The 20,711-nt window shown below is 43.4% G+C and overlaps 2 protein-coding genes across 4 annotated transcripts in view; one reads left to right on the top strand and one right to left on the bottom strand.

The window, feature by feature from the left end:
• Window positions 1–14,785, top strand: part of si:ch211-15d5.11 (nuclear receptor coactivator 7) — a 110,314-nt gene extending 95,529 nt beyond the window's left edge. For all 3 annotated transcript variants that reach the window (XM_063034678.1, XM_063034679.1, XM_063034680.1), the window contains 5 exons: window positions 6,326–6,448; window positions 9,475–9,627; window positions 10,389–10,484; window positions 12,442–12,515; window positions 14,629–14,785. In XM_063034678.1, coding sequence (XP_062890748.1) covers window positions 6,326–6,448; window positions 9,475–9,627; window positions 10,389–10,484; window positions 12,442–12,515; window positions 14,629–14,764 — 582 coding nt within the window. In that variant the 3' untranslated portion in view covers window positions 14,765–14,785. The remainder of the gene's footprint in view (window positions 1–6,325; window positions 6,449–9,474; window positions 9,628–10,388; window positions 10,485–12,441; window positions 12,516–14,628) is intronic.
• A 70-nt stretch (window positions 14,786–14,855) lies between these two features.
• Window positions 14,856–20,711, bottom strand: part of selenon (selenoprotein N) — a 45,784-nt gene continuing 39,928 nt past the window's right edge. The window contains exon 12 of the mRNA XM_063034682.1: window positions 14,856–19,223. Coding sequence (XP_062890752.1) covers window positions 19,056–19,223 — 168 coding nt within the window. The 3' untranslated portion in view covers window positions 14,856–19,055. The remainder of the gene's footprint in view (window positions 19,224–20,711) is intronic.

The following is a 20,711-nucleotide window of genomic DNA, read 5'->3' as shown; positions in this document are numbered from 1 at the left end:
CCAACTAGAATGCCTAACTACTTTCACACACCAGTTCTGTGTTCCTGTTCTGATTAATCTAATCATGCTGCCTATTTACAAACAGAGATGCTGGATATACAAATATGAAGATGCTGGAAATCCAAGCGACACATACAAAATGGCCAGGCAGCATCTATTTGTTGGGGGGTGGGGGGGGAAGTACAGTTGACATTTCAGCTTGAAACGTTGATAATTTTTTTCCATAGATGCTGCCTGGCCTGCTGAGTTCCTCCAGCATTTTGTGTGTGTGAAATTGCCTATTTATTCAGTCTCAAAATATGTTAAACCACAAGGCATAGGAGCAGATTTGGGTCACTTGCCCAATCGAGTCTGCTCCACCATTCCATCATGGCTGATTTATTATCTGCTTCAACCCTATTCTCCTGCTTTCTCTCCATAACCTTTGATGCCCTGACTAATCAAGAACCGAGCAACCTCTAATGTTTTGTAACTTCAAAACATTAAGCTAATTCAAAGAAAGACATGGGAGTCTGAAATGTGGGTCTAACTTCATGTTTACTTTAAGTGAAGTGTGTGCACATACTGCATGGTAGCATTGTGATCATGCAAATCATGTATTTTTACATATAACCTGCAATGAATTGTTTGAACAAGACTTAAATAGTGTGTGTGTCCCCTCTGAAGAGCAGACTATCTGTTGGATGGAAGTGACCAACAACTCTGATAGAGGCAGACGCTAAGTTTTTAAGCTCACCAGTGGGAGGTGGTGCTTTAGCACTGCTGGCCCACCACCTCGAGGGAGTCTTGATCATAAGCGGGCCGAAACTCCTGAAGACGGGTGGCAGATCAACTGATGATCCCGCTGGTGATAGCACAGGACAGTTAACATCTTAGTCCACGTGTATTTTTTAACTTAAAAAAACATATATGAAATATTAAATGCACAACACTCTTTAGATATATTCAATGACTTGGCCTCCACAGCCATCCATAGCAATGAATTGCACAGATTTGCCACCCTTTGGCTAAAGAGATTCCTCATCTGTTCTAAACTGACGACTCTATTCTGAGGCTGTGTCCTCTGATCGAGGTCCTACTGCTGTAGCCCATCCACTTCAGGGTTTGACATGTTGTGCATTTCAGAGATGCTCTTCTGCTGTTGTGACGTGTGGTTATTTAAGATACTGCTGTCTTCCTGTAGAGCTTGAACCAGTCTGGCCATTCTCCTCTGAACTCTCATTAATGAGGCATTTTCGCCCACAGAACTGCCACTCACCAGATTTGTGTGTGTTTTTTTTTTGCATCATTCTCTGTAAACACCAGAGACTGTGCATAAAAAATCCCCAGAGAACAGCAGTCACTGAGATACTCAAACCACCCTGTGTGGCACCAACAATCACTCCATAGTCAAAGTCACTTAGATCACATTTCTTCCCATTCTGATGGGGAATCCCCAGCCTGAACAAATGAACCTCGTGACCATGTCTGCATGCTTTTATGCATGGAGTTGCTTCCACATGATTGGCTGATTAGATATTTGCACTAATGTGCAGGTGTGCTGAATAAAGTGGCCAGAGTGTAACTCTCTCAGCTTTTGGTTAGGGGTCAAAGTTCATGTACTTTCTCATGCACATACAGTTGACATCTGAGGTGTTCTAGTTAGTGAAAATATCATGGTGTGTTGTCAGTTTTAAATATTATTCTCATTCTCCTGAAGCCTCCAATTTTAAATTGACTGTGAAAGCTTGAGGTACAAAAGGTCTGAGTTGTAATTTAAGTACCAGCTACAGCAAAGTGCAGCCGCTATTACTGATGTGACTGTCCGGAATGTGGGAAAACCTCAGGGATAATGGAACATAGTGTTACAGCACAACGTTCAGGCCATTTGGCCCACATTGTTGGGCCAACCTTTTAACCTACTCTGAGATCAATCTAACCCTTCCCTGGCGCATAGTCCTCCATTTCTCTATCATCCAGGTACCTATCTTAGAGTTTCTTAAATGTGTTGTATGTATCTTCCTCCACTTTTTAAAGAAACTACATCCCCCCCCCCCACTATACTTCCTTCCTCCAGTCATATTAAAGTTATGCCCCTGGTATTAGCCATTTCCACCCTGTGGGGGGGGGGGGCTGGGGGAGAGAGAAATGTTTCGATGTCCAATTGATGTCTCTTGTACACCTCATTTTTTTTAAAAGTTACCTCTCAATCTCCATCACTCCAAAGAGAAAAGCCCTAGCTCACTCAGACTAACCTCCTAAGACATGCTCCCCAATCCAGACAGCCTCCAGATAAATCTCCTCTGCAGCCTCTCTGAAGCTTCCACATCCCAGAGGCTTTAGATAATGAGGCAACCAGAAATGAGCACAATATTCCAAGTGTGGTCTAACCAGAGCTGCAACATCACCTTGTGGCTGAACTACCACTCCTCAGCCCAGCTCTGCAACGGATCAATATACCAGAGTGAGCACTGTCCCGTGTTTTACCTCAATGCCAGAACTGCAGTAAATATCCAATCTTCGCACAAGTGATGTAAGAGTGTTGCACAGCTGACTACCAACTAACATTGAAGTACTGGGATAAGCAGACACATTAAAATATGCCTTTGGTATTGGAAGTCTGTGATTGAATTATCACTTCCTATGTGCAGGTCTCTGGTAATTTGCAAAGTTCAAATATATTTACTATCAAAGTGCATGTATGTCACCATATACAACCCTGGGTTCATTTTTTTGTGGGCACACTCAATAATTTCATAATAGAATCAATGAAAGACCACACCTACTTAGGGTGTTTAACCAGTGTAAAAGAGACGACAAACTACACAAATACAAAAAGAAATAATAAATATTGAGAACTTGAGATGAAGAGTCCTTGAAAGTGAGTCCAGAGGTTGTTGGAACGCTTCAGTGATGGGGGGGGGGGGCAGTGAAATTATCCCCTTGGTGCATGAAACTGATGGCTGGGGGGTAATAACTGCTCCTGAACCTGGTGGTGAGAGTCCAGAGGCTCCTGTACCACCTTCCTGATGGAAGCAGCAAGAACAGAGCATGACCTGGCCTTTCCTATTGCTTTTAACAAAGGCAATGGGTTCAAAATGTAAATTATTGTGCAGGGGTTACTTAAAATAGGGCAAGAAAACAACCTGTCCTCTTCCAGACTTTAATCAAATCACCTGCTATTTGAGTTGAAAGCAGTAAATATTTTGGATTTTTGCCAAGTAGTAATTTGGTTGCACTGTCTGACTTTAGTTGTACTCCACTGGCAAGAGCTCTGGGCAAGCCTGCTGGAGACCTTTTGCCTAAATTGCCGGTAATGATTAGTGAAGGTCTGTCAATGAAGTTCCTGAAGGAATAAATTTGCTAAAGTACGAGTCCCCTGTGGCATCCACCTGAACGTGAGGTTCATGTGTTGGAATGTTCAGAAAATCTGATGAATTAACATCAGAAAGTGACTTTTTAAGGAGTGCTTGAGATGGGGAAGTGATGCCAAGTTGAACGCAGCTCTCCAACAGTGCAAAACAGGTGACAGGTTCCCCATCATAGAGATGTTCCCACAACCTATGGACTCATTTTCAAAGACTCTATCTCATGTTCTTGATATTTATTGCTTGTTTCTTTCTTTTTAATATTTGTACAGCATGTTGTCTTTTGCACACTGGTTGAATGCCCAAGTTGGGGAGTGTGGCCTTTCATTGATTCCATTATGGTTATTCTTTTATAGATTTCTTGAGTATGCCCACAAGAAAATGGATCATGGGGCTGTAAATGGTGCTATGTATGTGCTTTGATAATAAATTTACTTGGAACTTTGCTATGTGGGAACAACTTGCTTGAAAATAAAATGCATGGCCATTCAGCTAATGAGTTCAAAGTAAATGTATTATCAAAGTACATGTGTCACCGTATACAACCCTGAGGCTTTCACAATAAATACAAGAAGCACCATAGAATCAATGAAAGTTCACACTCAACAGGATGGACAAGCAGCAAATGTGCAAAAGATGACAATCTGTGCAAACACACATAATAAATAAGCAATAAGTATCAAGAACGTGGGGGGTGTGGAATCCATCTATCAATAAGGTTTGACTTGAGGATCTGAGTTGTAAGGAAAGACCGTGAGATATAGAAGCAGAATTAGGCCTTTTGGCCCATCAAGTCTGCTCCGCCATTTCTTCATAGCTTCTCAGCCCAATCTCCTGCCTTCTCCCTGTATCCCTTCACACCCTGACTAATCAAGAATCTATCAACCTCTGCCTTCCATTTGACTTGGCCTCCACAGATTCAGCACTCTCTGGCTAAAGAAATCCTTCCTCATCTCCATTCTGAAGGGATGTCCCTCTATTCTGAGGCTGTGCCGTCTGGTCTTGGACTTCCCCACCACAGGAAACATCCTCTCCATATCCACTCTGAGGGCTTTCAATTTTCAATGAGATTCTACCCTACCCTGCCTTCTGAATTCCAGTGAGTACAGGTCCAGAGCTATCAAATGCTCCTCATATGACAAGCCTTTCAATCCTAGAAAGGTTGAATAGGCTAGCCCAGACAAACTGCTGAAGGAACTCAGAAGGTTTAGGCAGCATCTATGGAAAGGAATAAAGAGTTGGCGTTTTGGACCAAGGCCCTTCATGTGTCCTGAAGGGTCTCGGTCTGAAACAGTTGACTCCCTATTTCTTTCCATAGGTGCTGCCTGACCTCCTATGTTACTCTGGATTAACAGCACATGCAGAATATCTAGTGATGGCTTTCGAAAAGGTTAGGACTTTATTCTCTGAAGCAGAGGAGAATGAGGTATGCATTTGACAGAGATTGGGATATGTAGATGGAGTGAATGCAAGCACGCTTTTTCTATTGAGATTGGGTGAAAGGTGAAATACTTGAGGGCAACCTGAGGGAGAATTTCTTTGCTCGGTGTGGTGTGAGAAAGGGAAGTGCTGAATGGAGATTCAATTGGATTATTTAAGAAGCTTGGATAGGTATATCCAAACTTTAGGTTTGGAGGAGTGGGGAAGGCTATGGTCCAGGTGCAGGTCAATGAGACGAGGCAGAATAAGTCTGGCACAGACTAGATGGTTCAAAGGGCCCATTTCTGTGCTGTAGTGTTCTGTGACTCTATTTCTGACCTGTTGTATTTGGGAACTATGACTTAATGTGCAGGCATTCACTTGGATCCAGAAATCTCACCACAGAAAAGTAACGCTGTCCATAATCTGCAAGTGTATGGAATTTCTCATCAACTAATTTCAAACAAAACAAATAGAAAATGCTGCTTAAAAATTCTTAAAGTAGAAATGGCAAGGTTTTACAGGACAGGAGACCCAGGTTCAATACCCACCGTTGCTTGTAAGGAGTTTGTTGATTCTTTGTATGACCATGTGGGTTTCCTCCAGGTGCTCTGGTTTCCTCCCACAGTCCAAAGATGTATCACTTGGTAGGTTAATTGGTCATTGTAAATTGTCCCATGATCAGGCTAGGGTTAAGTCGAGAGTTGCTGGGCAGTGCAATTCAAAGGGTCGGAAGAGGCCTATTCCGTACTGTATCCCAATAAATGGGTCAATGGTGAGAGAAATAGTTTGTTTCAGGGCAAGGCCTTTTTTGTAAGCCCTGGAAAAATGGGAAAGCAATGCCTGTTATAGGTTGTAGTGGTGATCGTATAGAGAACAGGAATGCCTAAGGTGGGTGCAGATCCCAAAAACTATCATTGACAATTTTTAAAGTAAAATTTCCCAAGACAGAGGAAACAAATAATTTAAAACAGGAACATACAACAATCTCTCTGGCAAAATGGAGGTTGGTGAGGGGATATAATTTAGTCTCTTGTCTCAGGAATTCATTTATCCCGATAAAGACTGAAGTGCTGTTCCTTGAGCTTACATTGGCCATTGTTGGGACAATGTCGGAAGCTGAAGGCAGAGTCTGTGTAGAAGTGAGTTGGGTTGAGTGTTAAAGTGACAGGTAACTAGAAGCTCAGGGTGCCTTGTAGACTCAATAGCAGTGCTCTACAATGGGGTTGTCAAACTAGGCTGGGTAGAGACCACATTGAGAGCACTAAATATAACAGACTAAATTGGAAAAGTGCAAGTGAAATACTGCTTCATCTGAATGGACTCTTTTAGGTCTGTGAATATTAAGAAATTACACTGAACATGTGGTGTAACAATATCTATGGACTAAGTAATTCAGTATTGTCATACTTGTGTTGTAAATGCAGCCACAGAGTTGTAACTAAGTCTCTCTGGGTTCCAATAATCAATATTTCTCCAGCAGCGCTCTGGAAGTGTGGTAGTCTGAACGTTCTAAACGTAAATAGCTATTCACTTGAAATTCGTGCTTTTTTTTTTAGATTATAACGGAGGAAGATGACCATTTGAAGCACTTGAAAGATATTTTTGATCCAGACTTTGGAAACATGGCACCTGTCCTTCAGGGGAAAAGCAGCTTAATGGAATCTTTCCACGTTGAGAAGGTATGACACAGTACTGTGTGGAATTCTCTGCCCAATGAAGCAGTGGCAGCCACCTCAGTAAATATATTTAAGACAAGGTTGGGTAGATTTTTGGATAGTAGGGGAATTGAGGGTTATGAGGAAAAGGTAGGTAGGTGGAGGTGAGTCCATGGCCAGATCACCCATGATCTTATTGAATGGCGGAGCAGGCTCGCCGGGCCAGATGGCCGACTCCTGCCCCTATTTCTAATGTTCTTGTTCTTTTGCTGGATCTTGTCCATCTCTCTAAGAGTGCACTGTTTAAACAAGGAAACAGCATATCATAAAATGTTGGAAACATCAACAGCATCATTGAGGAGTGAAATAGGACTTCAGAATTTAAGAAATTAACAAATTGAAAAATGAAAATTGCAAGTGAAAGCCATACTGTATGACTTGGTCTAAGTTGCATTGTAGAAATGGGCCATGGGCCATTGAGTGAGCTTCCCCTCTGCTTTATCTCACGTTGAACACCTTGCCCTGATATTCCTTTCTTCCCCAGGCAGAGCAATGTCAAGATAAGTAGTTAAATTTGCTGAAGGAATTCATGATCCTGAGATACATCCTAGGATGGGCATCATCAGTGATGTAACCTGGGGTCATCGGGCTTTCAACATCAGACACTCTCAGCCAGGGCCTGATTCAACCAATGTGTCCTAGCAGCATCGGTCCATGGGCCACACCACCTGATCCATAGCCACCTGGAGGCTTGCTCAGCGGCCTCTATGACAATCCTGATAGCTCTTCTTTGCAGCTCCCGTAATGCCAGGCAGAGAGTAGATTCTGCACAGCAGGCAGGCAGCCAGCAAAACCTCTACACCCCACCACCAGAGGCTCGCACTGTGCCCTCAACCTGAAAACCAAACTGCTGACACTGCAATGAAATCAAAAAGAAGTGCTTCAAACTCTTGGGTCAAGTAGCACCTGTGGAAAGAGTAACAGAATTAAAAGAGCGTTCAGTGTGAAACATTAACTCAATTTCTCTTTCCAAAGTCGCTGCCAGACTTAAAAGTGCTTGTATGATTCAATTAAGAAGGGAAGCCACTCTTAAATTACAGAATTGTGCTCTGGTATCTTGTGACCAAAGATCAAAAACTTGCTAACTGCTGTCAAAGAGTTCCACATTAAGTTATCAAGGTGAGTAGTGCACTTTGGGGAGGAGGAGAAATCTGGCAGAAATAATCTTGAAGTTATAAGAGCATTGTTTGTAAATATTTTTCATTTTTTGGAATATGATTGTGAACTTGGGGGTTTACTAGCACAAGTCAAAGGAGCCATGGAAAAGGGTTGGAGGGGTGGGATAGTGGTGTTGCTTTAGATGGTTCCAACATTGCTGTATCCTGTTATTTATTGGATATAGGAGCAGTTATATAGTGTTGGTGCGTGGCCAAGTGGTTAAGGCGTTCGTCTAGTGATCTGAAGGTCGCTAGTTTGAGCCTTGGCTGAGGCAGCATGTTGTGTCCTTGAGCAAGGCACTTAACCACACATTGCTCTGCGATGACACTGGTGCCAAGCTGTATGGGTCCTAATGCCCTTCCCTTGGACAACATCGGTGGTGTGGAGAGGGGAGACTTGCAGCTGCTGGTCTTCCATACAACCTTGCCCAGGCCTGCACCCTGGAAACTTTCCAAGGTGCAAATCCATGGTCTCATGAGACTAACGGATGCCTATAGATAGGAGCAGAGTTAAGCCATTTGGCCCATTGATATTGCTGCACCATTCCATCATGGCTGATTCATATTCCCTCTCAGCCTCAAGCTCCTGCCATCTGCCCGTATCCCTTCATGCCCTGACTAATAAAGAACCTATCAACCTCTTCCTTAAATATACCCAATGATTTGGCCTCCATAGCCACCTGTGGCAATGACTTCCACAGATTCACCACTCCCAGGCTAAAGAAATTCCTTCTCATCTGTTCTAAATGGAGCCCCTCTATTGAGACTGTGCCCCTGGTCCTAGACTTGCCCCACCAAAGGAGGCGTCCTCTCCACATCCACTCTATCGCGGCCTTTCAAAATTCAAAAGGTTTCAATTAGAATTTCTTCCCCCCCCCCCCCCCCAACTTGACCAAATTCCAATGAGTACAGGCCTGGAGCCTTCAACCCCTGTTCATATGTTAACTGTTTCATTCCTGAAATCATTCTCGTGAACCTCCTCTGAACCCAGTTTGTCAATATTTTAGAAAGAATTTCCTTGGCGGCTCGATTTGACAAATCTCATTCTTGCTGGTTGCCATCTGAAGATTCATGTCTGCCCTCCCAAAATGAAAGCGAGCACATCAGCTGTTCCTGTTGCTTGCTTCAGGTTCTAGGAAGGTGATGGACAGAAATTGCTGATAGAATCCACCAACTCATACTTATCTAAAATTGTGGAAGGTCCAAAGACCTGCAAGGTTCTCTGGAGCTATGAAATTCCTCTGAATAAATGTAGTGAGCTGGAGATGATAGAAAGCTCCTTACAAAAAACTCTGATGCTGAGATATGTCCTAGGATGTGCTGGAACATGTGATCAGTGATGTAACCTGGGGCCATCGGGTGTTATAGGTCCTTCAACATCAGACACTCTTGCCCAGACAACCCGGCCAAGGTTGATCAGGCTTGTGACCCAACAGCATTGCTCCATGATTCAACCTCTTGATCCATAGCCATCTGGAGGCTCACTCAACAGCCTCTGTGACAGCCCTGATGTCCCTTTCCTTTGCAGCACCTGCAATGCCAAAGAGAAAGTAGGTTCTGCACAGCGAGAAGCCAGCAAAACCTCTACATCCCACCTCTATAGGGCCCACCCCTGTCTCTGGTACTGCTCTACCAGCTCCTGGTATCTGGCTTTCTTGTATTCAAATGCCTCCTCAATCAGGTCTTCCCAAGGAACTGTTAGTTTGACCATGACCAATTTAATGGCAGCTGAAAGTGAATAGGTTCCAGCAACCTGTTCTGTGATGTTTGTCCCAATAATGTCTTTTTTGAGTTTCAGATTAACTTTAATTTTAATTCTCCCTTGATCTGTAGATTTCCAAGTATCTCCCACCCAGCACAGTGGGCCATCCGTGGCTTTTGGCATTCAGCACGTCCTTGCATGGCTTCAGCCTAAAGACCTTGTACCGCAAAGTAGCTAACACTGACTCGCCAGTACTGCTGGTTATAAAAGATACCTGCGGCCAGGTAAGAGACATTGATGTTACAACTCCTTCCTCTGGCATCAAGTCTAGTCAAATTTTGTCATTTAACTACATGCTTGTATACAGTTGAACGAGGCAATGTTTCTCCAAACCAGGGCGTAAAACACAGTAGTACATATCACACACATAACACAATAACTTGTGAAGGTGAGGATAAAATCTACAGATGAATCACATAACAAATGAAAGTACATAAATTAGATGTTGTAAAGTGTAGGACAGAGTAACCGGTGACACTGTGAATGCGATGTGGCAGGGAGTTCAGAAGCCTAATGACCTGAGGGAAGAAACTGTTTCCCATCCTGAATGTTCTTGTTTTTGTGCATCGGAGTCTCCCACCTGATGGTAGAAAGCCAGAGGATGCTGGCTGGATGGGTGTAATCCTTAATAATACTAAGGGCCCTGTGTATGCAGATAAATGTCCCTGATGATGGTAGGGAGCCCCCTGTGATCCCCTCAGCCGTTTTCACAATCCTTTGTGGGATCTCCGGCCTATTGCTTGGCTGCTCCCATACTAGGTGGAGAGACAGCTTGTCAGGACACTCACTGGCACTCCTATAAAATTCAATTAAGATTGGGCTGGGGGGGAAACCTTGCTTCCCTCAATCTCCTGGGGAAGTGAAGGTACAGCTGTACCACTTTGTTCAGGGAGGTGACATTAAGGGACCAGGTGAGGTCCTCTCTGATGTGAACTCCCAGGAACTTGATGCACATAAGTGCCTAACTACGCTGTTATAATTACAGGTGTTTGGTGCTTTGACTTCACATCCTCCAAGGCCAAGTGACCATTACTTTGGGACAGGAGAAACATTTCTGTACACTTTTAACCTGGATTTTAAGGTATGTTCATCAAAGTCAGGTTCTAGACATTTGGATCAAATATAATGTGGATTTCTTTTTCCATTATTGACTCCTTGCTGGTTATAATTCAAAGATCCGTGATGGCTGTCTGGCATTGAGCCCAGACTGCAACTGGGCTCGAAACTGAACTCTCTTTGTGATGTATGATCTGATCTACATATGGGGGCCACATTTAAGTTGTTCCACAGACACAAGAAAATCTGCAGATGCTGGGAATGTAAAGCAACACACACACAAAATGCTGGAGGAACAGCAGGTCAGGCAGCATCTATGGAAATGAATAAATAGTCGACATTTTGAGCCGAGATCCTTCTCTTCCTTTCCAGTCCTGATGAAGAGTTTTGGTCTGGAATGTAGACTGTTTACTCTTTTCTGTAGATGCTGCATGGCCTGCCGAGTTCCTCCAGCATTTGTATGTGTTATATTTAAGTTCATTTTTGTCAAAATCGGTGTGACTGAGGGAGGAAGTTTCTAGGCTCTTGGAAGCTATTGAGGGACTAGTTTGATGGACATGGAAGGGGCAAAAGGAGATGATACAATTGGAGGGCAAACATGGCCAGGCACTAAATCAGCGAACAATCTCCTAGGGGAAGTCGGTGGGTTGAGCAGCATCTATGATGGGGTGAGGGGGAGATTGATGTTCCAGGTTAAAGCCTTGATTTCAGGACTTGTGATGCAGCATTTCAATCCAAAACATTCCTTCCCTGCTTGGCCCACTGAGTTCATCCAGACTGATTCTAAATTGCTTGTTGCTCCACTGCCTAGCATCTGCAGTCTCTCTTCTCCAAGACGACACCCAGCAGACTGGAGCAGCAGGAAATCCCCGAGTGCACGGCTGACAAGTTGCCACTGATGGCAGGATGGGTTGGGGTGCCACGGTAGCAGTTAGTGTGATGTTATTACTGCTCGGGGCATTCCAGAGTGCAGAGATCAGTTCCGGCGCCGTTCTGCAAGGAGTCTCTGTGTGCCCTCCCAGTGGAATAGATGGGGATTTCCCCCCAGTGCCCTGGTTTCCTCCTACAGGTCAAAGACTTGCTGGATAGGTGAATTGATCATTGCAAATTGTCCCATGATTAGGTTAGAGTTGATCAGGGTTGTGGGGTTGCTGGTGTGGCTTGAAAGGCCAGAAGGGCCTACTTGGCTCTGTCGCTAAGTAAAGAAAATAATTAAGTGACTGTGAAGGCATGGAGGATGCTTTTCTCTGGCTTAGATACAGAACACATGCAGTTGTATTAGAACTGTTCAATTAAAAAAAAAACACACACACAAACCTGCTGGAAGTATTCTGACATCTGTAATTCTTATCTTAGTAAAACATTAACTAGACCACCACATGAATAGGATGTACTGTTCTAGTCACTGCATTACAGGAAGGATATGGTAGCATAAGTGTGCAGAGTCTTTAAAAGGTTTCCAGGAGTGGGGAATTAAAACTGAGGGGAGACTGATCTAATTCCAGCCCTGATGAAGGAGACTGAAGATTCTTCCCTTCCCAGGAATGAGGTCTTCAGAGCTTCTGTTGGTGCTTTTATAGATCTAGGTTTTTATACCTCTCAACTAAATCTCCCCCTCCTTTAACATCTGGGTTTGGGACTATCCATGGTGGAGTTAAAGGAGATTGAGTGGGAGATTTAGTTGAGAGGCATAAAATAAACGGGTCTTTTTTTTAAAAGATCAATATCAAGCAAACATAGATTTAATAACTGGCAAAGAGAAGTTATTTTGCTAGCTAAGTAGTGACCACATTTCAAAAGTTTCATTGGCTGTGATGTGATTGTATCCTGATGAAGGGTCTTGGCCTGAAACTGACTGTACCCTTTTCCATAGATGCTGCCTGGCCTGCTGAGTTCCTCCAGCATTTTGTGTAATGTCCTGATGGAAGTTTTTTTTTCCTTTCACGAAAGAACTAGCTGCTTCTGAAACATTTGTCTTCCAGGTTTTCCAGTGGACTGGAGAGAATTCTTTCTTCATAAAAGGAAGCTTGGACTCACTGGCATTAGGAGGTGGCAGGTATTTTTCTCTGGAAAATGATTTCCGCTGTTTTTGATGGTGGGGAGGTGCTTAAGTTGCATACCTGCAACTGGAGGAAGGCTTTCAGTCCCCAGCATTGCCTGTTCAGGACACCAGATACCTTTGAAACCATTAACCAACTATTACACTTGCTGCCTGTTATCCCAATTGCATTTAGGGCAGCTTTGAAGGTCCTCTGACTGTGTTTGGTGTTTCCTTGATCATGTCAGTAGCTTCATCTAGTTTTCACTACTGTCAATCATGCAAGTCCCAGGTGGAGACTCAGGAATACCGTCACACTCAGATGCAGAAGGATTCTACATTTGTTTTCATAAGTTTTGTTTTACCAGTCACTGTTGTCCCTAAGCTGAGCCGCCAAACCTGGAGGACCGGTGGACCACTCTTAGTCTGTCCTCTACCCTTTGACCTGTTTGGCGTGAGTGACCCTACCAAGAGACAAACCATTAAGCCCTGACTCCAGTCCACTTGGTTCTCCAGGTTACTGAGGCACACAAATGTCAAAACCAAGACAAGGCTGTGGTCCTCTTGGAGGATTGTATCTAACTGGGAAAATCTTTTTAAAAGGGCAGTGTCTGCATTTGGCCAGTTTCGGGAAAAGAAAGTTGATATTTTCCATTTTTATACAGATAATCTCGGTGTAGGTCAGGCAGCATCGGTGGAGATCTAATGAAAGATCAGTGACTTTGAAATGTTAACTGTTACATTCTCCACAGATGCTGCCTGACCTGTTGGGTATTTGTCACTGTCTAATTATTTGGGATATACTGCTGCATTAATTTAAGTGTATTTATTGCTACCTTTAATTTGAATGATACGCCTTTAAACTTCAGTCTGGTACGGGAATAAGTTTGCCTCTAGAATGGGGTTCCCAACCTGGGGTCCACAGACCCCTCATTTAAAGGTAGGGGGGCCATACGTGTTTCTGGTCATGTTTTTGCTGTTTTGGGTGAATTGCACTGAGCAGAAATGAATGTCTGGAGTCTTTCGATTTTTGTGTTTTGTATTTTTTTTGCACATTAGGTGTTTGTTTTCTTGTACAGGTTCCATGGTTTTCTTTGTTTTGTGACGGGGGGTGGGGGGGAGTATGAATCTTAGGGTTGTATATTACATAATAATTTAAATAATGTACTTGAATCTTTTGGGGGGGGTGGAAGTTTGGGAACCCCTGCTCTAGACTGTCTGTGTCCTACCACAAACCATCCTCTCCAAGTTCTTTTCAGGGCATTGCTTGAAAGACGCACTTTGCGGAGTAGGCAAAGGAGGAGAGAATGTAGTCTAAAGCCCACATTCCATTCAGATGTTTGCCTCCCCCCTTCAGATTCCAGTCGATCAGCAACTATAAGGCATAAAATCCTTCAGCCTTTTTGAATGTGCAGAATGCATAATCCCTCTGAAATGCAGCAGTCTTGCCAGCTAGAGGCAGCACCTTGTGCTTTGGCTCTTGCCAAACAGGTCAAAGGGTGGAGGCTAGACTAAGACCGGTCCTCTGGGTTTAGGGGTTCAACTCGGGGCTAACAACCCTGACTGGTCAAACAAAACTGCTGCAGAAACAACAATGAAGAGTCCTCCTACATCTGTGTGCGGCCGAGGACAGGCAGATGGAGGACTTCACTGTTGCCCTAAATGCCAGTGGCACAATGAACAGTAAGTTCATCCTGGCAACAATGTGTAATCAGTCTATACTTTTAGTTCTGAAACAAGAGCTCACCTGCATCAATGGAGTAAAATGTTTAAAGAAATATATATTTTTTTAAAAAACAGAAAACGATGGGAATGCTCAACAGACCAGGCGGCATCTGTGGGGAGAGAAACAGTCCAAGGTCCTTGTCAGAACTTAAAGCTCATTTAACCTTCGGAAAGGGTGGGGAGGAAAGATGTGTCTGAAAGGGTAAAACTGTAAATGGGGATATCTGATCATTGAGTTAGTGAGAATATTAACTGAAGAATATAAAAGTTGTAAATGCAGACCAGGAAGATGTCTGGCAGGTCAAACTGAGCCAATATTTTCTCTTTTTTAGTATTTCCAATCCAAATTGACTGAGAAACTCTTTTGTGTTTTTGGTAACAAATGTAATGTTTTCCTTCCGTTAAGTGGACATTTTGGTTTGTGGTTGGATGAAGATCTCAATCATGGAAGGAGCAAACCTTGTACAACATTCAACAACTCCATTCTGTCGAAAACCGAAGATTTCATGGTGCAGGATCTTGAAGTGTGGACATTTCGCTAGCTGTGCAGGAACCTCCTCAGTCTACCGGCTGATGACTACTGATGCATGAAGCACCTGGGGATGGGGGTGGGGGGGGGGGAGATGTTGCAGGAAATGGCACAAGGCCCATTTTCCAATTTGTGCACTGATAGTTTTAAGGAACAGGACCTGCCGTTCCCACTTTAAACAGACTGCTTTATTGTCTGCAGCTGGGCATTTCTTTAGTAAAGAAGGGACAAGTTAACTCCTGGTACGTGAGCAGGTGGATACCTTGTCTCTAGTAGCTCAGGAGACCCTGATGCAATTTACCCACTTTATCTAGAAAGATGGGTTTGCACTGCCAAAATGAAACTGGATGTAGTTTTAAATGAAGCATCAGTGTGCTTCTGCAATATGTGAATCCATTCATAGTACTGATATAATATCCAAGCAAAGCATGGGGATGAGGAAGGTTACTGACTTGCACTTTGCCACTAGTTGATCACTGTGTATATTTTTGTTACAGGAGAGGTATTCCATGTTGATTACATGGCCTTAATCTCCTGTTGTTACCGAAGACTAATGTGAGAATTGTCAAATGTGTATCTGTAAGTTCATAATAAAGACCTTGTGATCATACATCACTGCATTGGATCGAAGAGGTATAGGTGATTTAATGTTGGGAACTGCAGTCACTACAAAAATAAACTTCAAGCATTAAGTACCAAAGCCACATGTACACGTGTGCTATCCAAGCTGTGAAGAACCTTTCCTTTTTAACCACCTGAGTCCATTGCCATTATTTTAAACTTGCTTTACTGAAATAATAACTCACAATCCCAAAAGTACAATTTTCAAATGAAAATGTTTGCTATGTGACGTAACTATCATCTGTCCATGAGATTGATAACTTGGTATTTAAGACCAGTACATCCTCAACGGCAGAAATAGTTGCTGTATAAATCTTATTGAGCTGTTGACCTACTCAGTGGCCACTTCATTGGGTACAGGAGTGGAATCTGAAATGGTCTTCTGCCCGTGGCCCATCTGCTTCAAGGTTCGTGTTGTGCATTCAGAGATGCTCTCATGCACACCCTTGTTGTATTACATGGTCATCTGGGTCACTGTCGGCTTGATCCAGTCTGGCCATTCTTCACTGACCTCTCTCGTTAACAAGGTGTTTAAGACCACAGAAATGCTGCTCACTAGATGTTGTTCTCCCCCCAAACACCATTCTCTAGAGCAGGGATTCCCAATCTGGGGTTCACTGACTCCTCAGTTAAATATAGGGGTCCATGATGTAAAGTTGGTAACCCCTGCTCTAAGACTGTGCCTGAAAATCCCAGGAGATCAGCTGTTTCTGAGATACATAAACCACCCCCATCTGGCATCAACCATCATTCCATGGTGAGAGTCACTTGGATCACATTTCTTCCCCATTCTGATGTTTGGTCTGAACAACTGGACTTCTTGACCATGTCTACATGCTTTTATGCACTGAGCAGCTGTCATGTGATTGGCTGATTAGATATTTGCAAAAGCAAGCAGATGTACCCAATAAAGTGGCTGAGTGTAAATCTAAACCATTCATTGCAGTTCAAAGGAGACAAATACTCATCATTTTAGTGTAAATGATGTTATATCTGTGGTTAGAATTGCTTGAAACATTGTGTTGAGATGGAGTTGCGTACCAGTTAAAAGCAAGTAGCTTAGGCACAATGGATTGCAGTTATGTAGCTGAGGATGTACTGTCCTTGCCCAGTGAGATAAAATCCCAAAAGGAGGCAGCAGTAATGAGTTTGTTTTGACTTGCATATGATAAATAAATCTAAATTTTGCATTAAATTCAAATTGAGCCTCCCTAGGCTAATCTATTGTAACTTTTTGTTGTAACTTTTTAGCTGCTGTAGCATTTGGCAGCTCTTGCTTTTTTTCCTAAAAGGCCTTGAACAGGATTCTTGTCTTTTTTTAAATTTCTTTTGCAAGGGATGGCATGAGGCTGTTCCCTCTCGAGAGCAGCTCGCTGGGCATCAGGCTCAACCCAATCCTTTCACAGGCTTTGGGGAAGAGCCTTCATAAATGCGGCTCCTGAGAAAAGGACAACAACCCTCTGCCATTCTTGACCTTGGCTTCTAGATGACCAGATCTAGATTCTCCCCACTGCCACTTCCTTGATACCCTTATCACCAGCATACAAAATAACACCATCTGTAAATGTATAAAATGAGGTCAAATTTCAAAATGTCAAACCTATCTACTTCTGACTATAAATATTTTGTAGACTTGATAAAATAGTTTGAAAGAGAAGCAATCTTTGCATAGGTACAGTAATAGTTGGCCAGGTAACAGCCTTTAAATTACATGGGTCAGCCTGCAGAAAACCTTGAGGCACAGTTCCATTTACCTTGTTCACTGTCTGTTCTGGTTGCAAGTAGACCTGGCTGCTCTTTCCTACTTGTCCAAGTAGGATGGTGGTATGCCTTTGCCTTTCATACACCCACCCACACCGGCAGTGGGCGTACCTGGATTTTATGAAACCAGTTGACGTTCATCATTGAAGACCCAATCCCTTGGATAAAATCCCATTTAGTATATGCTGATGGATTAGGACAGGTGAATGGATGTCTGTCCTGAGTTGAAGATTGAGAGGAGATTTGATAGAAGTATACAAAATTGAGGGGTACAGATAGGGCAAATGCAAGCAGGCATTTTCCACTGAAGTTGGGTGGGACTACAACCAGAGGCCATGGGTTAAGGGTGAAAGGTGACAACTTTAATAAGAACATGAGGGGGAACTTCACTCGGGACTGTGAGTGGAATGAGCTGCTAGTGCAAGTTGTGCACGTTGAGCTCAATTTCAACACTTAAAGAGGAGTTTGGATAGGTATATGGATGGGAGGGGTGTGGAGTGCTATGGTTCCAGTGTAGGTCGGATGGGAGTGGGCCGTTTCAGTACGGACTAGGTGGCCTGTTTCGGTGCTGTACTTTTCTTTGACTCTAAACATCCTGTAATGTGAGCCGGGATCCCTTGTTAACAGACAAAAGTGTTAATGTGGTCACAGCAGTCTTTAGGGCAGTGGTGGAAGCACTTAGTATAGATTTACTTAAATCAGTTAAGATTTCTGTCAAAAATACCATTTTGGGACAGATATGAAGAACTTTGGATCATCTGTTCCCAAAGCACTCCAACTCTTGTTCTCCTATCCCAGCATGCAGTCTGATGTCGAACCTGAACCTGACTGGATAATGACTTCATTATTACGGCATTACCAGAATGGTACAAAGTAACCTGGAGGAACTTATCATTCTGAATAATCCATGAGCAAAGTATCCACAGCCAAGCCTGAATTCTGTTTCTGCATCAATTCATACTTAACTGAATCTTAGCACTTATTTAAAAAAAAAATAGTGGTCCTGGGTTAGAAAGTCTCAAGGAAATTGATCATTTGACACCATGTGTTTTGTTCTCTGTCTTTCCCTCCCCTCCTCTTGCTAACATGCTAGAAGATACAACATACTGGGTTAAATTTTTGCATGTGGAAGAGCACAATTTCTTCAAACAGGAAATGAGACAAGATAACGACCAGAAATTCAGCCGGGCCACCAATCATATTTATGGCTACGGGGATGACGGATGGGAAGATTCAAGCTCGATCAGTCAAAGATGCAGCTAACCGTGAGATCCTATGAGTATGGAAGTGTTTCACAGGAGGGAATGGGAAGGGGCTATGAGTTCCTCCCCCCAGAACTGCTTCAGCAACTGGCCATCACCAGCGCCGCAGGAAGTGAAAGCAAGGAATGAGACATTTAAGGTTATTGTATTGCAAGTTTGAAACTCAGTCAATGACAATAAAAAAGGACTGCGTGTCCTCATAATCTAATCTAGTGTCTCACTAGACTCTGGGGTCTGCCAGTATTCACCTGATTGTAAGCAGAAAACAAAGTGGAAATAATGTTCCTGAAGTAACCCTAAGTGTTGAAACGGGATATTCATTTTTTTTTGATGACTAATACTGGGACAGGGAGAGTTTTACATTCAGCATCTAAAAATCATTTGGTTTCTCACCAACAGTCCTCCTAGCTTCCAGCAACATTTCCACACACAAATGATCGATTCATCACCCGATGCAGCAGGGAACATCCCAACATTTCCATGCCTCTGCTCACTCACGCACACACACTTCAGCAACACACGTCGTCCATTTTCTCAAATGTCTGAAGCCCACACGACCTGGTTCCCTGGGTAAATTATCAGTGCAGACTGTGCATCAAGGCCTGTAGGGAGGGAGCAGTGCGGTCAGTCTGAACCACATTTCTGACGTGTTCCTCTTGGTTAGGACGGTACAAACTGCTTGGCCTTTTCCAGTCCTTCCTTCAGAAATTGCACATAAGCTGCCGTGGAAGGGTCCTCGAATCGTGAAGAGAGGAAGAGGCCTTTGTCCATCTCATCCTGCTTCATAGAAGTGACATCAAGGAAATAGTTTGCATTGATGTGGTGAACCTGTTAAAAGTAAACACGAGTCACCAACTGGAGTCAAATAACCACATCAAACCCAATCAGAACAGGAACACGTCAGACATGACACCTCTGGGATGTTATGTTGAAGTTGTATAAGACATCGGTGAGACCTAATTTGGGGTATTGTGTGCTGTTTTGGTCACCTACCTAAAGATGCAAATAAGATTGAGAAAATTTCCAAGGATGTTGAGGACCTGAGTTATAAGGGATGATTGAATAGGTTAGGACTTTATTCCTTAAAATGTAGAAGATGAGAGAAGATCTGATAGTGGTGTACAAAATTGAGGGGTATAGATGGGGTAAACGCAAGCAGACTTTTTCCACTGAGGTTGGCTGGGACTACAACTAGAGGTCATAGGTTAAAGGTGAATAGTTTAAGGGGAACCTTAATCTATGGGAACCATAGAGGAACATCGCATTCCACCCATGGGAACCACCTTCATTTAGAGGGCTGGGAGGGTGTGGAACAAACTGCCAGCACAAACGGTGCATGCAATTTTGATTTCAACATTTAAGCAAGTTCGGATAGGTACGTGGATGGGAGGGATACGGAGGGCGATGGTCCCTGGTGAAGGTTGATGGGAGAAGGTAGTTTAAATGGCTCGGCAAAGACTAGGTGGGCCGAAGGGCCTGTTTCTGTGCTGTACTTCTTTACGGCGATGGAAGATGTCTAGTTGGTTCTCGAAAATAAACCTCATTTCTTCCTACATTTTAAGCTGAGAAACAATTACACAGACTGACTTGTGTTTTCAGGATTTGAAACTTATGTCATTTAACCCACTGATTTATACAGCAGTCCGTGTTCTATACTATGCACCTCCCACTTACCTCAGATATTCGAAAGAAACCTATTTACTTAAGGCGTTCCTTCCCTCCGCCAGCCTGCAGGTCACCCTTGGGCAAGGCGTAGCACCTGCTTAACCCCACCACCGCCGATCAGGGTCACGTGAAGCCATGAGAGCAGGAGGTGGATGTTCGTATCAGCAGTTGGTGAAGATCACAAGTCCTGGTTATGCATCCACTGATGCTAGGCAGATGATCGCCGTCCGGATCTGGGCCGTACCCTCCAAATATCCGGACCTGCCTCTCTGTGTTTTTTGCACTACCTTACTTTCCATTTTTCTATTTATGATTTATAATTTAAATTTTTAATATTTACTATCGATTTGTAATCCAGGGAGCAGGAAGCGCAGAATCAAATATCGCTGTGATGATTGTACATTCTAGTATCAATTGTTTGGCGGCTATAAAGTATAAAGAGTATTGATAATGGCTGGGGAGGAGGTTGGGGTCATCCATCTTGTAAAGACACTGCCCAGGAGAAGACAATGGCAATTTCTGTGGAAAAACTGGCCCAGGACAATCATGGTCAAAAGACCTGGTTGCCCACGTCATGAATTTTATTTACTTGGAGATGGAGCTCGGTAACAGGCCCGTCTGGACCAACGAGCACATGATGCCGCTTTACAT

Source organism: Mobula hypostoma, chromosome 28, assembly GCF_963921235.1.
Source record: "Mobula hypostoma chromosome 28, sMobHyp1.1, whole genome shotgun sequence".
In the NCBI taxonomy this organism is placed as follows: Eukaryota; Metazoa; Chordata; class Chondrichthyes; order Myliobatiformes; family Myliobatidae; genus Mobula; species Mobula hypostoma.
The sequence above is the reverse complement of the archived record's forward strand: the minus strand, read 5'-3'. Positions and strand labels throughout refer to the sequence as shown.